This window comes from Pempheris klunzingeri, chromosome 7 (genome assembly GCF_042242105.1).
Source record: "Pempheris klunzingeri isolate RE-2024b chromosome 7, fPemKlu1.hap1, whole genome shotgun sequence".
Lineage (NCBI taxonomy): Eukaryota > Metazoa > Chordata > Actinopteri > Acropomatiformes > Pempheridae > Pempheris > Pempheris klunzingeri.
The window spans coordinates 4131835-4145176 of record NC_092018.1 but is presented as its reverse complement, the minus strand read 5'-3'; the positions used below and the strand labels follow the sequence as shown (position 1 = coordinate 4145176).

At 40.9% G+C, this 13342-nt stretch overlaps 1 protein-coding gene across 1 annotated transcript in view; it reads left to right on the top strand.

Moving 5' to 3' along the window:
* grin1b (glutamate receptor, ionotropic, N-methyl D-aspartate 1b) overlaps positions 1-13342 on the top strand; it is a 55321-nt gene that overhangs the window by 22064 nt on the left and 19915 nt on the right. The window contains exons 7-13 of the mRNA XM_070833871.1: positions 2736-2910; positions 5973-6123; positions 6643-6729; positions 8560-8695; positions 9144-9271; positions 10803-10967; positions 13020-13138. Of these exons, the coding sequence (XP_070689972.1) occupies positions 2736-2910; positions 5973-6123; positions 6643-6729; positions 8560-8695; positions 9144-9271; positions 10803-10967; positions 13020-13138 (961 nt within the window). The remainder of the gene's footprint in view (positions 1-2735; positions 2911-5972; positions 6124-6642; positions 6730-8559; positions 8696-9143; positions 9272-10802; positions 10968-13019; positions 13139-13342) is intronic.

Below are 13342 nucleotides of genomic sequence, written 5' to 3'. Positions count from 1 at the left end.
CCACTCTTACCTTATTTCCACACCAAACTTGAGTTTACATGGAAGATATTAATAAGAAGAAAACAGTTAAGTCCTTGTTTCTGTTGCTTCTCACACCAAGAATTTTGTCTGATGGAACAAATATCTTCTAGGAATGAGCATTTGGCATTTGGCCATCAAACCTCTGCAACGCTATTCTCATTTCAGGGCAGCGATTCAAAGATTGCAATGTATTATAATTTCATTATTATCAGGCTAACTGAGGCCACTGTTAAAACACAAAGTAGCTGTCAGATGAAGGTCAGGAACAGGAACAAGGCATCTTTTCACACATAAGCAACAATGCAAACTCAAATTATTGTCATTTTCTTGGTCTGCGTAGAGTCCATGACAGAGTATATGTACAGACACACGTATGCATGTACGTATATGTGAGGAAATATCCAGTAATGCAGACGAAGAATGCTGCATAAATAGAACAGAGTGCACATCCAGCCAGTTTAGGAGTACGACTGGGCCTTAATAAACAAAAGAAAACATCATGAGCCTTCCTCACACACACCGACAGTCGCTCAAACTCCATCCTCTCATTAATAGCAAACTACCAACACTGCTACAGTTTGGAGACTCTGTTCCCCAACACTTGAGATTTGATTTCTCACCGACAACAATATAAAGTAAAGTATTATTATCTTCATGGTTAGTTGCTGCTCTTAAAAACAAAATGTATTTATTAATTTTATTGGGATGTGGCTCCAGAAGACTTAAGGTATTAAGGCGAGAATGGTTGGACTACAACAGACTTTTATATTTTAGATATACATACAGGGGATTAAGGGAATAGCGTGAACACCTGTAGCTGAAGTATACTACAACCCAGTACAACAACATCTCTGCAGCCTCGCAAATTCAGCGCCAACCGCGTCAACAAAACCTGAAATCTTCTTTTTGGTAGTTTGCGCTGCAGGGCTGTTGTGTTGGATTGTGTTAAACCGTACAGGTGTTCCTGTTATTGTGTCCACCCCCTGTATCTGTACAGCTGGACGGGACTGTGAAGAGGTTGTTTCCGAAACGATTCCCTAAAAAGAAAACTATGAAGCAGGACTGTGACATTATGGATTTTGATGTTGTTTTTTCATCCCCAGACACTTGTCACATTATGAGGAAAAGGTTTCTGCATTTGGTGCTTCAGCCGAACAACAGTCTGCAAACACTGTTAGCATTCCTCTTCGGAAATAATAAGCTCAATTTATAATAACCTGCTTTGCCCAGTAGTTTCAATTAAATTAGCTGATTTTGCCCCTGTGTTTTTGTGATTAAAGGAGTGGGACATGTCAGTTAATTTCAGTCAGGATGCTATATTAGTAGTTAAGGTCTGTCACAGTAGTTTTAAGGAGGAAAGTGTGACTCGTTAGCTTGTTGTGATTAGTTCATGTAAAAACCCTGTAATCATATGACTTTAGATTATTAAGTTTTGGTTTAATGATGAAAATGTTTAGGTTTGATTTTGGCGCTTAGCATAGAGAATCACCTATTCCCACCAGAACTTCATAAAAACCCTTCAGTTAGAAACGTTAGCTAGCTGTCGTCTATTTTATGGATAAATATTGTCTAAGTCTGCTCAGTATGAGTCCAGAAAAGAAAGTTAGCTAGATGAACCTGCTAGTTTTCAGGGCTAACTATGGTGCTAACAGCGCTAGCAACTAGTTTTCCAGGAGCAATGTTTATTAGCTGTTCAGGCAACACTGTTCCTTTCAAAATATTAATTATCTTTACCCAGAGGTTTTACTGGAAATATTTAGCAATCCTAAGGAGCTGTTTCCAAAGGTTTGGAAAGGAAATGTTGCAGCATTAGCTAGTTGTTCTGTAGCTCTAACTTAGGCTACGCTAAATGTTTTAAGCACAAAATTTGTCGGGAAATGTTAACTTTGTTAGCTTCTCCCAGTGATTTCATCGCAGTCTTTATAGTTTACATTCTTTACAAAAGTCTCAAAAGAACATGTTTGCTAGCTGTTCCTTTCCCGGTAGTTTGAGGGAGGGAAGTTATAGGTGGCTAATACTTCAGGAGGAAATGTTTGCTTGCTGCACCCATTGGTACTGATAAGAAACTTTAGCTAGTTGTTCTGTTCGCTGTGGTTTTCACAGCTTTAGCTAAATGTTCATAGCAGTTTCATTGAGTGTCTCGGTGGGGAATGCTAACAGCGCTAGCTAGCTGTTCTCTGTGTTTACAGTGGTAGATGTTAGCCCGTAGTTTCTTAGGAGAATGCTAACAGTGTTAGCCAGCTGTTGTCAGTCAGCTGGAGGACAGATGTAGACACTTTTCGTCGCAGTGTGACAAGTTTTTGCTGAAGGAAAACACCAGACAGAGTTCATAACGTCTCAGTGAGGCTTTTTTCTGCCCTGAGAGACAAACGGCTGTGATTCTCAGAGTGAAATCCCAGCATGCAGTTTGGTGCTACTAAACACTGACCTGAAGCCTGAAGCCCTGAGTGTGTGTGTGTGTGTGTGTAGGTGTGTGTGTTTGAATTACACTGAAGCACTCTTTTAGTTACATCTGTGAAATTAATTAAAAATGTATGTGTGTGTGAGAGTTTTTAATTAACATGTCTGTATGAATGAGGGCAGTTTTCAGTCTGTAGCCTATTTAGTTTCCTGCTATGTGTGTAACTTCTCTCTGCTGTGTGTGTATGTGCATGTGAATGTGTGTGTGTGTGTGTGCTGTGTGTGTGTGTGTGTGTGTACTACGTGTGGTGCAGGCCTGCTGGGCCTCCAGCTGATTAACGGTAAAAACGAGTCGGCTCACATCGCGGACGCCGTGGCGGTGGTGGCTCAGTCTCTGCAGGAGCTGTTTGAAAAGGAGAACATCACTGAGCCTCCGCGGGGCTGCGTGGGAAACACCAACATCTGGAGGACCGGACCGCTCTTCAAACGGTCAGTGCCTTCACCGACTGAGCCCACAGGTCAAAGGTTTTTTTTGAATATTCTTTTTATTTAGAAATGTTGCCAGACATAAGAGTACAATGAGTATGTACCATCACTGACATTTCTATTTTTTTTATACATATACACACACACACAAAATGAGCTTAACATAACACCCACTAGAGTACGAGACACCTGACACTTACAGATCCAACAAACATAGAATTCATGAAGGTGACAATATAAGTACAGAATAATAAGGGAAAAATTAATAAATAATGTTATACCCAGTGTTATTATTGAGTGGACATACTGTAGCTTGCTCGAAGAAGTAAGAGAAGGAAAAAAATAAAAATAACAATAACAATACTGGGGATTTTATTACAGAACAGATTTAAACTCGGTCAGTATCCTCATCTGTTGTTTTCCGTCTGAATTGTATCTGAATGGCATCATCAGAGTGAATGTGCTCCTGAAAACAGGAGTAAAAGCATCTTGAGCTTCTGTTGCGTGACATATTTCTGTGTTGACTGGAAAATATGTGCAGTGTGTATTCTCTGAAGGGATTTGTTTTGTTTGTTTGAAGGTGTTTGTGGCTCAGACAGGCATTTGTTCTGTTCAGGCTTTGTTTTTTAAGTATTTTTAGAGCAGCTTTTGCCTTGATTCAGTAGAGACAGTAGAGAGGTGACTCTTTTAAAGCCCCAAGTTCACTTTATGGCAGTTAGTTTGTGGCTTAAATATGTGGAGATTTTCACTGTTTGTTTTGTGTGGTGAAAATTTAACAGTAAAAAAAAAAAGAACAAACTTTGCAGCCCCCACTTTGTCGAACCACTGATGTGATATTTCAGCAGAGGAATCCCAAATAAAAGTGTGGGTTGGGGGTTAATGAGGGCCAGCAGCTCAGGTTAATCTGGCCATATCTCATGAAGTCGCTCCGCCAGCCACTATGACCCACAAGCTAATGAGGTTAAGTGCAGTTTTATACGATGGGTGGGGGGTGGGAGGGTTAAATGGTTGGGCCAAATCCCATTGAACACATTCGCATGTAACCCAAGAGAGCAGAATGATTGAGCGACGAGAAGGATTCTGATATTTAAGGTTTAAGGTTCATCTATATTGTCAGTGCACCACACAGGAATGCTCTATTAGCTGTAATGAGATGCATCCCCCCTACTTCCCCACAGAAAATGTATAAACACACATTAAAACATTTAAGTTAGAATAGAATAAAACAACAAAACAGAACAATAAGTATGTACAAATAGCACTAAGTTAAGAGATAAAAAGGACAACTATATTACTACATTTACAAGGAAGATGATATGTACAATACGTGCAATATCAGGGTAATATGCAAGTTATAGTAACAAAACCTTATGTGGTATTTGGAGTGAGGTTATATAAATAGTCACATAATTTATTTGACATATTCGACAGATACTAGATAAGATATGGACACATAATTAAAACACTGAACATATATTTTACTGGATCTTTAAAACCAGTTCCTCTGACAGCCACAATGTATTTCTCAGCCATAATTAGCTTAGCGTGCTAGCATTTGATGTGGGTTTATTTATTTTAAATAGGTGAATTCAGAGTAGAGAAGCCCTGCTCTGAAGTCAGTGTTAGTGTTGGACTAACATCAGTTAACACCCTCAGGCTCTGTTTTAACAGGACTGAGTTTGTAGGACTGAAAAGACTCTCAGCGCTGTCCTTTGAAATCAGGATGGAGTCGTTTCCTCCACCTTCAGCTGCAGTCAGAGACGCTTCACTGATCTCATCTGGATTCATCTTCGAGTTAGTGTGACACAACTGGGATAATAAACCTCCCTGTCACTCGCCCTCCCTGTGTGACCTATATAGACCATCAAGTCCAGTTAAATCAGATTTATTCATGTGTCCCAGTATCACATTCAGTCTCACAGCAGCAGCACCATGTGACCTGCTCTAACTTTAAAGCAACATTATGCAACTATTTTACCTTAAAATCACAGCTTCAAAGTCACTGACTTTACACTGACTTCTAATAGGGAGAACGCAGCCTCTTTCATTCCCACTCCGCGCCCTCAATGCCTGTTTTTACACTACCTAACTCGTGTTGGCAGGGTGGCTGCAGGTCCTTAAATTGTCTTAAAATGTGTTAAATCCACATTAACTGATTAAAAAGGCCTTAAGAAGTATTAGATGGTCTTAAATTCTGTTCGGGACAGTCTTAATTATTTATTTATCGAATGTTATATTCCTGCTTTAAAATTCAGTTCAAGAACAAAATGCCTGAAGTTTTAATCTTTAATGAAATCAGTTCAGCCTCTTTTAACCTGTTATGGTTTGACCGTATTGAACGTGTAACGTTTGCGGTCCAGCAGAGCGTCTGTCTGGATGTTGTGGAGGAGCTCCAGCTGGTTAGCTAACCTGCAGACTCTTTACTTTCTCTTGGTTTTTCTTCCTCCATAACTTCAACCCTTTTCTCTCCAGTCCTTCATTCAGCTGCAGTATTTTAAAGCAAGTCGTGTTCATGTCACTGTACCCGTCAGCTTGAACTGATGGTTTGCATCCCACAATCCCCTGCACATTCAAATTATGAATACGAGCAAAACTAAATAATGTGTAGGAAGCATCTGCAGTAAATAATCATCAAACTCCACCGATATTTGGACAAAAGACGAGCTACATGAGGAAGATGACTGAATTCCTTCTTTCTTTCCTCTTTTTTTATTGCAAAATTGGCCTTAAATCTAATTAAAAAGTGGTATTAAAAACTCTTACAAAGCCTTAAATTTAACTTGCTGATACATGTAGACAACCTGGGTTGAGCTCCCGCTAGAAGTGTGTAACGCTTTGCTTCATCACACACCAACTCCTATGGGTTTATGGGTCAAACTGCTGTGGATGCAGATGTTTTTGGTTTTCCTTTTCTCTCCTGTCGGTCTTGTTTCGAAGCCTGTCGCTCAGATATCAACAGAATTAAATCTGCCAGTGTCCTGCTTTAAGCCACTTAACCTCGTCTTTAAATCCGAAATAAAAACCAACTAAAACTCAGCTGACTGGCTCTCTGATTGGCTCCCCAGGGTGCTGATGTCATCCAAGTACCCTGACGGTCTGACGGGACGGATTGAGTTTAACGACGACGGCGACCGACGCTTCGCCACCTACAGCATCCTGAACTACCAACAGAAGCCAGGTCGCCTCGTCCAGGTCGGAGTATTCAACGGATCACAGGTACATCTGGATCACTGAACATCTGGATCACTGAACACCTGATCATACACCTGTTTATGCATCTGCTCACATCTGGTCACACCTGGCTATGAATCTGGTCACAGCTGTTCACACCTGGTTTGAAGGGTCCTGGTCCTGGTTAGTCCTAATTAGTTGGTGAAAACAGTAGTAAAACAATAAAATGTGGCTTTTCACCAGGCAGGGAGGTGCTAATGAAATACACTATCCAGCTGCATCATGGGAAATGTAGGATCCAGTGTTTTTGGACAAAATGTCAGGATATTTCCACCTCTGCTGTCCAGATTTGGTCCATTCTGTTTTTAATTCGCCTCTTGCAAGAGCAACTGTTGTATGAAGAGACTGACTGAAGCACTGGAGGACTGCATGTGTGTTTGTGAGTGTGTTAGTCTTCCGTCTCTTTAACTATTGATGCACAGATGCAGTATTGATGCTGTCATTTAGTCATCTTGTCACAGTGAGACCTGCCCGGAACAACATTACAACCTGTGTGTGTTTCAGGTTGTGATGAACCCTCAGAGGAAGATCATCTGGCCTGGAGGAGAGACGGAGAAACCAGTTGGATACCAGATGTCGACTAAACTCAAGGTACTGCTGCTGTTACGGTTCTGTAAATACTGAAACAGCTACTGTCACCACTGCTGCTCCTGTAAAATTAGGCAGCACAACTGCACTCAGTTTCAATGGTTAGATGTGAGTGGAAGCAAATATATGGAAATCTGCTGAAACATTTTAACGTTTATCTGGGTTTTATGACTGCAGTTCACTCAGTGGAAGTAGTAATGGTATTTACATATCGGCTACACAAGAAGAGCGTCAGAATAAACAAATACAGACTGAGGATGAATAAAACACCATAAAATAGAAAAACAGAGTAGGTAGAAAATGACACAAAGGCAAGTCCAAACACATGAGGAGCTTTTTTAAAGGTGTCTACAGATCTGAAGTCCAAAGTTCAGTTTCACAACCTTTAAATTCTGCTTTAGTTTTAAGTCTGAATCAATTAACAACCAACAAACCTGATCAGAGTCCTGTCAGTAGATCTATAATGTCGCCAGCTGTCTGATCAATCACAAGAATCCTGAAATGGGATCAGATTCAGCAAACAGCAAACAGTCCAGACTTCAGATAATCCATGTATGACCCATGTAAATATGATGTAGACATAATGACCCATGCATAATTGATCACGCATTCATGAGAATTGTAATATAACATAATTAACGCCACTGAAGTTGTCGGATGAATCTACCTGTTTGGCTCTGTGTGGACAAGTTTAATTCACAAAAATGTTAGGAGTAAGAAGAAGAATTTTACACTGCAGAGCTTCACGTTCTGCTGAATCAGCAGACGCAAAGATAACAGATGTAGCAGTGTCAGCAGTCATATTACAGGACTGGAAACAACTAAAATATTGATGACACCTCTGTCAGTGACGTGCCATCAGAGCAGCACTCGCTGTACTGTGACACAAATAGCGAGTGAGTTGACATGACGATAGATGGTAAAAATGTCTTTCTAAAGCAAAGTGGTCCACAAGAGATCATTAAAGCAGGTGATGTTACACTGTCAGGAAGAAAACAGGATGATCATGGACAGAAGGTTAAGTAAAGACCCTGAGGCAGCTGTCCACATTTCTAACATCCACTCAAACTGAAAGCTGCCGAGCTGAAATATTCCACTTTAATCATAATATCTAAACAAAACCTAATAATAACTAATGCAGTTTAGTTATACATTTTATCGTACTTAATGACATGTTTAGATGAAGGGTATTGTGATTTCAGGTGAAGCAGTGTTTTACCCTGCGGAGAGAGGCAGACTATCTGTACAGGGCTCATACGACATGTGTGGACCACACGTTATATATTCGCTGATAAAATGATAATGATTTTTATCATGAAAATGATAAGAATTGGTAAATGCCACAAGTTCTGTTAAATCACTAATGGTGGTGCTTGGTGGGGCCCAATATTCTTGAGTTTAGTTTCTCAAGTGGAAGAGACAGGATCTAATCAAACAGTTGGCATGTTGGTCCAGAATCTGGTCTACGGTGCCGCCTGGACTTCATAAGGAGGATTTAACAGGAAAGAAAAAGGAACCAGGACCTTCCATTACTTTAGAAACAAGACTGGGTTGAGCAGAAATAAGAGCGCTGAGCTGTAGGACATTATCTGTCATTCATTTTTTATGGCTATTGAAAACCACAATTTTAGGCTTAAATGTATTGTTGAATGTCATCTGCATAGAAGTGATAGAAGACTTAAATAAAAAGTCCTGTCCAAGGGGAAGCATACACCAAACCAGTCAGACTCTTAGCACACCTTTATAGTTACTGCTGCTGTCACAGGTGCATGTGTAATGTGTGTCTGTGTGGGTGCACACGTGTGTAATGTGTGTGTGTTTGTGTGTTTTCAGATCGTGACGATTCATCAGGAGCCGTTTGTTTACGTGAAGCCAACAAAGACTGACGGGACGTGTAAAGAGGAGTATACCGTCAATGGAGTCTTAATCAAGAAAGTCATCTGTACGGGACCTAACGGGACCATCCCAGGTACACACACACACACACACACACACATACACACACACACACACACACACACACACCCATAGTACACGGCCTAGACCTTATCTCAGTTTGAACCCTGACCCTAAACTGAACCTAAACCTGATTATAGCCTCTGAAAACTTAAATCTGAAGTATTTCTTTATGACGTTATATATTAATGAAATTTAACATGTAGAAACTCATCAGGCTTGTGTGTATGTGGCCAAACCATCTGACTTCAGCAGAAACATCGTGTTTGTGTCTTTAACTAACAAGATGAAGCTGAGCGGCAAAATAAGTTTTCAAGACCTTTAATGTGTGGAAGGTCCTCACAAAAATAGAAGTACAAGAGCACACTGATATATGCACACGAACGTACACACCACCTATTTACAATTACACTCTTTTTGTGTGTGTGTGTGTGTGTGTGTGTGTGTGTGTGTGTGTCCAGGTCAGCCCATCGTCCCTCAATGTTGCTATGGTTTCTGCATTGACCTGCTCATCAAGCTGGCAATGAGCATGAACTTCACGTACGAAGTTCACCTGGTGGCTGATGGGAAATTTGGCACGCAAGAGCGAGTAAGTATTTCTGTGTGTGTGTGTGTGTGTGTGTGTGTGTGTGTGTGTGTGTGTGTGTGTGTGGAGTTCAGGCTAATTAAAAAAATCGCAAAAAGACCTAATTTTTCACGCTGGGTTTCACCTTTCTGGCTCACACAGGTCGTTGATGAGAGGAAGGCCTGCTGCTCCTCTTCATATTGAGCAGGACATTAACCATAAAGTTTCTATGGTTCTAGTTACACTTAATATTCTCTTAAAAACACAGAAACAGAGAATTGAACATCAGTTGGAAATGAGGCCGTAAAGCACAGAGCTCAGAGCCAAATGAACTCAGCTTCTCATATCAGGAAAATCTGGTTAATATTTGCATTAAATTTGAATGGAAGCTCGGTGAGCGATGACGTCCCCGTGACTCTCTCTCTTCTCTCTGACCTGTTTACGGATTCACCACCAGCACATCACTGGGGCTTGTTGCCATGGCGACCGCCTCTCCGTCCCTGACTCTGACCTTGTAGTGGCTGAGAGACATTTAGTCATTATTCTCTCTCTCTTTGCTGCTCTCTTAGTGACGCTCCCAGTGACATGATCTCTCCTCTCACCTCCTTCATCACCTCCTCTCCTCTGTTTTCACTCCCTCCAGTCTAATAATCCCACCTCCTCCTCCTCCTCCTCCTCACATCTTTGCTTTCTTCTTCTCTCTTTAGAGATTTATTTAGCGTTGAAATCTGCTGCACTTTCCCATAAAGATAAAAGATCAGTTTAACAGATTCAACCCACAACAGAACTTTCTTCTTTCTTCTCTGTGGTTTATTACAGTAAGAAGATATAAATTCATCAACTGTCAGAGATTTTCTTCTACAGTTTATTCCAAGGAATTTAATGTTCATCAGCTGCCAGCAGTTTCCAATAAAGACACTAATTTTTAAACAGTTTCTGTTGTGAAAAGGTTCAATTTCAACTTTGCTCAAAGTTACTCAACTCGACAAGAAAGGCCTTTTTGTATTTTATATTTTTACTACGATGATCAGTACCTGCTTTTCTTTTCACTGTCAGAAGTCTTAAGAAGTCTTCCTCACCTGAATCCTGATCATCCTCACCGGCATCAGCACTTTGCTTTAGTTGTTGTCTCTTTCATAAATGCGAGTTTATGAGCCAATGTTGCAAAACTAATGATGATGACTGAGTTACAGTGGTGAAATGTGTGAAGTAAGTAAGTAAATTCATAGACCATGATGTGTTGCTGTAGAATAATTTACCCAACAGTATATAAAGTAGTTAAAATGAGCTCAAGCTTAAACATCAACAGCAGAAAAATGGAACATAAACATTAATGCAGCGGTAACATTAATCCATAAACACCAGATATAACATATATACATTGACACATAAAGTATAATAATATATAATACATGCACCAAGATAAAAGATTATGTCCTCTATTCATTGTCTTCCAATCATCACATTCTTTACACTGAAGTCAGGATTTTAGGATTAGTGAGCTCACATTAAAGTGATTCCAGACGTCTCTGATCCCTCCTCCCTCCTCCTGCAGGTGAACAACAGTAATAAGAAGGAGTGGAACGGGATGATGGGGGAGCTGCTGGGAGGTCTGGCCGACATGATCGTCGCTCCCCTCACCATCAACAACGAGCGTGCCCAGTACATCGAGTTCTCCAAACCCTTCAAATACCAGGGGCTCACCATCCTCGTCAAGAAGGTGAGCCGACACTCATCTGCTGTCTCTGCTTTAGTTTCCACTGCTCTCGTCTCCTCTGGGGACGACGTCCTGCAGCTACATTTGCCTTTGCAGACACGAAGGGAATTTAAGTTTGCCCTGGTGTCAATCACTGGAAGAGCTGGTAGATTTGTTGCATTTTCCCTTTAGCTTTGTTTCTTTTCATAAAGGAAAATAAACAATCCTTTCACCAAGAATAAGAGGTGATATATTTTGGACAAACCAACATGTTAAGAGAGGAGGACACCACACAACCAAATAGCAGGAAACACAGTAATAGAAAACTAGAGAAGATAAATCAGATGGTTGAACTGAATTGTGTTTGTAAAAATGGCCGCAGATGGTTTTCCTTGTTGCTCCCACAGGAGGAGGCTGTTAGCTTAGTCCTGTTAGAACTGATCTAGAATAAAAACTAGAGGAGCCGGAGGGTTCGTTCTTTTTGCAGCTGACAGCTTCGTGTCATGACGTTATACGCTTGTGTCGCAAGTTGATGACATCATCATGTAACGGTACGTCACGTGTGATGGACAAATTTGATGAAAAAACATTTTTATTTATTTTATTTTATTTAAGACACAATTTCAATACTTTTATTAATTATTGTGGTTTATTAAGATGCTGTTTTAGCTCATGTAAAGATTTTAGGGATATGAAGCATTTTAAGATGCTCCAATGAATGACGTCACACTAAGTAAGAATACCAAACTGTAATGCAGAGTTAAAAGGGTTAATAAGACGGAGAACAGACGGCTCATTTCAGTGTAATATTGGTGTGACTGCTGTTATCACACAGACAGAGGAGACAGACTGTGGATGTGTTAACAGAATGTGTCCACACTCTGCCTGCTGTCATGGTCATACAATGGGACGAGGAATGATCAGAGAAGAAGAAGAGAAGACTTTAGTGACTGGAGTGATTGACTCAGAGGAACCAGGTTACAGGTTGTTAACGTCCTGCAGTGGAAAATGGAGAAAGTGTCCAAACAGACGTGATGTGACCGTCTGAACCTCCTCACAGCTTCACAGTGTGTGTTCAGCCGTCACGCTGCTCTGAAGGATATTTTGGGATATTTTAGGTCTGACTGACCCAGTTCACAGCCAGCGATCGGCTCCACTGCAGCAGGAAGCAGGTCGATAGTTTCCATCGACCCTCCGGCGGCGCCACACCGCCTCATGTTTAGTGATGGGTATCAGTAGGACTTTATTGATGCTGACATCGATACTGGTACTGCTTATCGACACTGATTCAACAGTCATTTTATTGTTTATTACTTTGTTTCCTGAGTTTTCTGTACATGAGGAAGGAGTAATTGCTTCAAATGTCTGATCAACAAATGTCTGGTGGTGATTTGTTGTTGTTCCTGCATCATTTCCGTCGTCTAGCGATGTAGGATCAGTCGGACCCGGTGTCTGACTCCTCGTAACCACTGACGAAGCGTGACGAGTGTCGTTGTCTATGGGTTTACTAAGGAACATAAATCAGAAGTGCTTAAAGGTCCCATATTGTGCTCATTTTGGAGTTCATACTGGTACTTTGAGGTCCTACCAGAGCAGGTTTACATGGTTTAGCTTCGCTCTTACCTTCAACATCTTCGTGTTACTGTGAGCTGTTGCTAGTGGGGAAATAACAGTGACGGACAGCGAGGTGACACTGGGCCTGCTAGAGGGTTGGAGGAGGTCACATGATCAACAGACCCTCTTGTGACATCATAAGCGGAGCCGAATCTAAACAGAGTTTTTTCACACACGTTAACTGTGGTCTTTTCTCATAGTTAGAGGGTCTCTAGACACAAATTTATGTTTAGGCTTATACTTAGACTTATTTTAATGACGATACCCCGACTTGGCCAAAACAGCCGCTCTGCTAAAGCAGTCAAAACGAGCTGCTTTGCTTTAATATTGAATTTGTTCGTGTTTCACCAACTTAGTTTTAAGGTTCAGTCACAGCTGATGAATCTTGATCCACGCAGCATGTTTTTAACTGGACTTGATGATGATTGTGTTAAAACTGTGTGTGTTTGTCTGTGTGTTTAGGAAATCCCTCGCAGCACTCTGGATTCATTCATGCAGCCGTTCCAGAGCACACTGTGGCTGTTAGTCGGTCTGTCGGTCCACGTGGTGGCAGTGATGCTTTACCTATTAGACCGGTTCAGGTAATCAGTGATGTAGTTTAATTCAGAACGGTACGATACGACATACGATACGGTACTGTACGATACAATATGATACAGCACAGGGATGTTTTACCAACACCAGACAAGTTCATACAGTATAATGATAATTAGATATGAAAATAAAAATATCATAATGTAATCATTCCTCCTGTTCATATGGGCCAATAAGAGATTAATTACTGA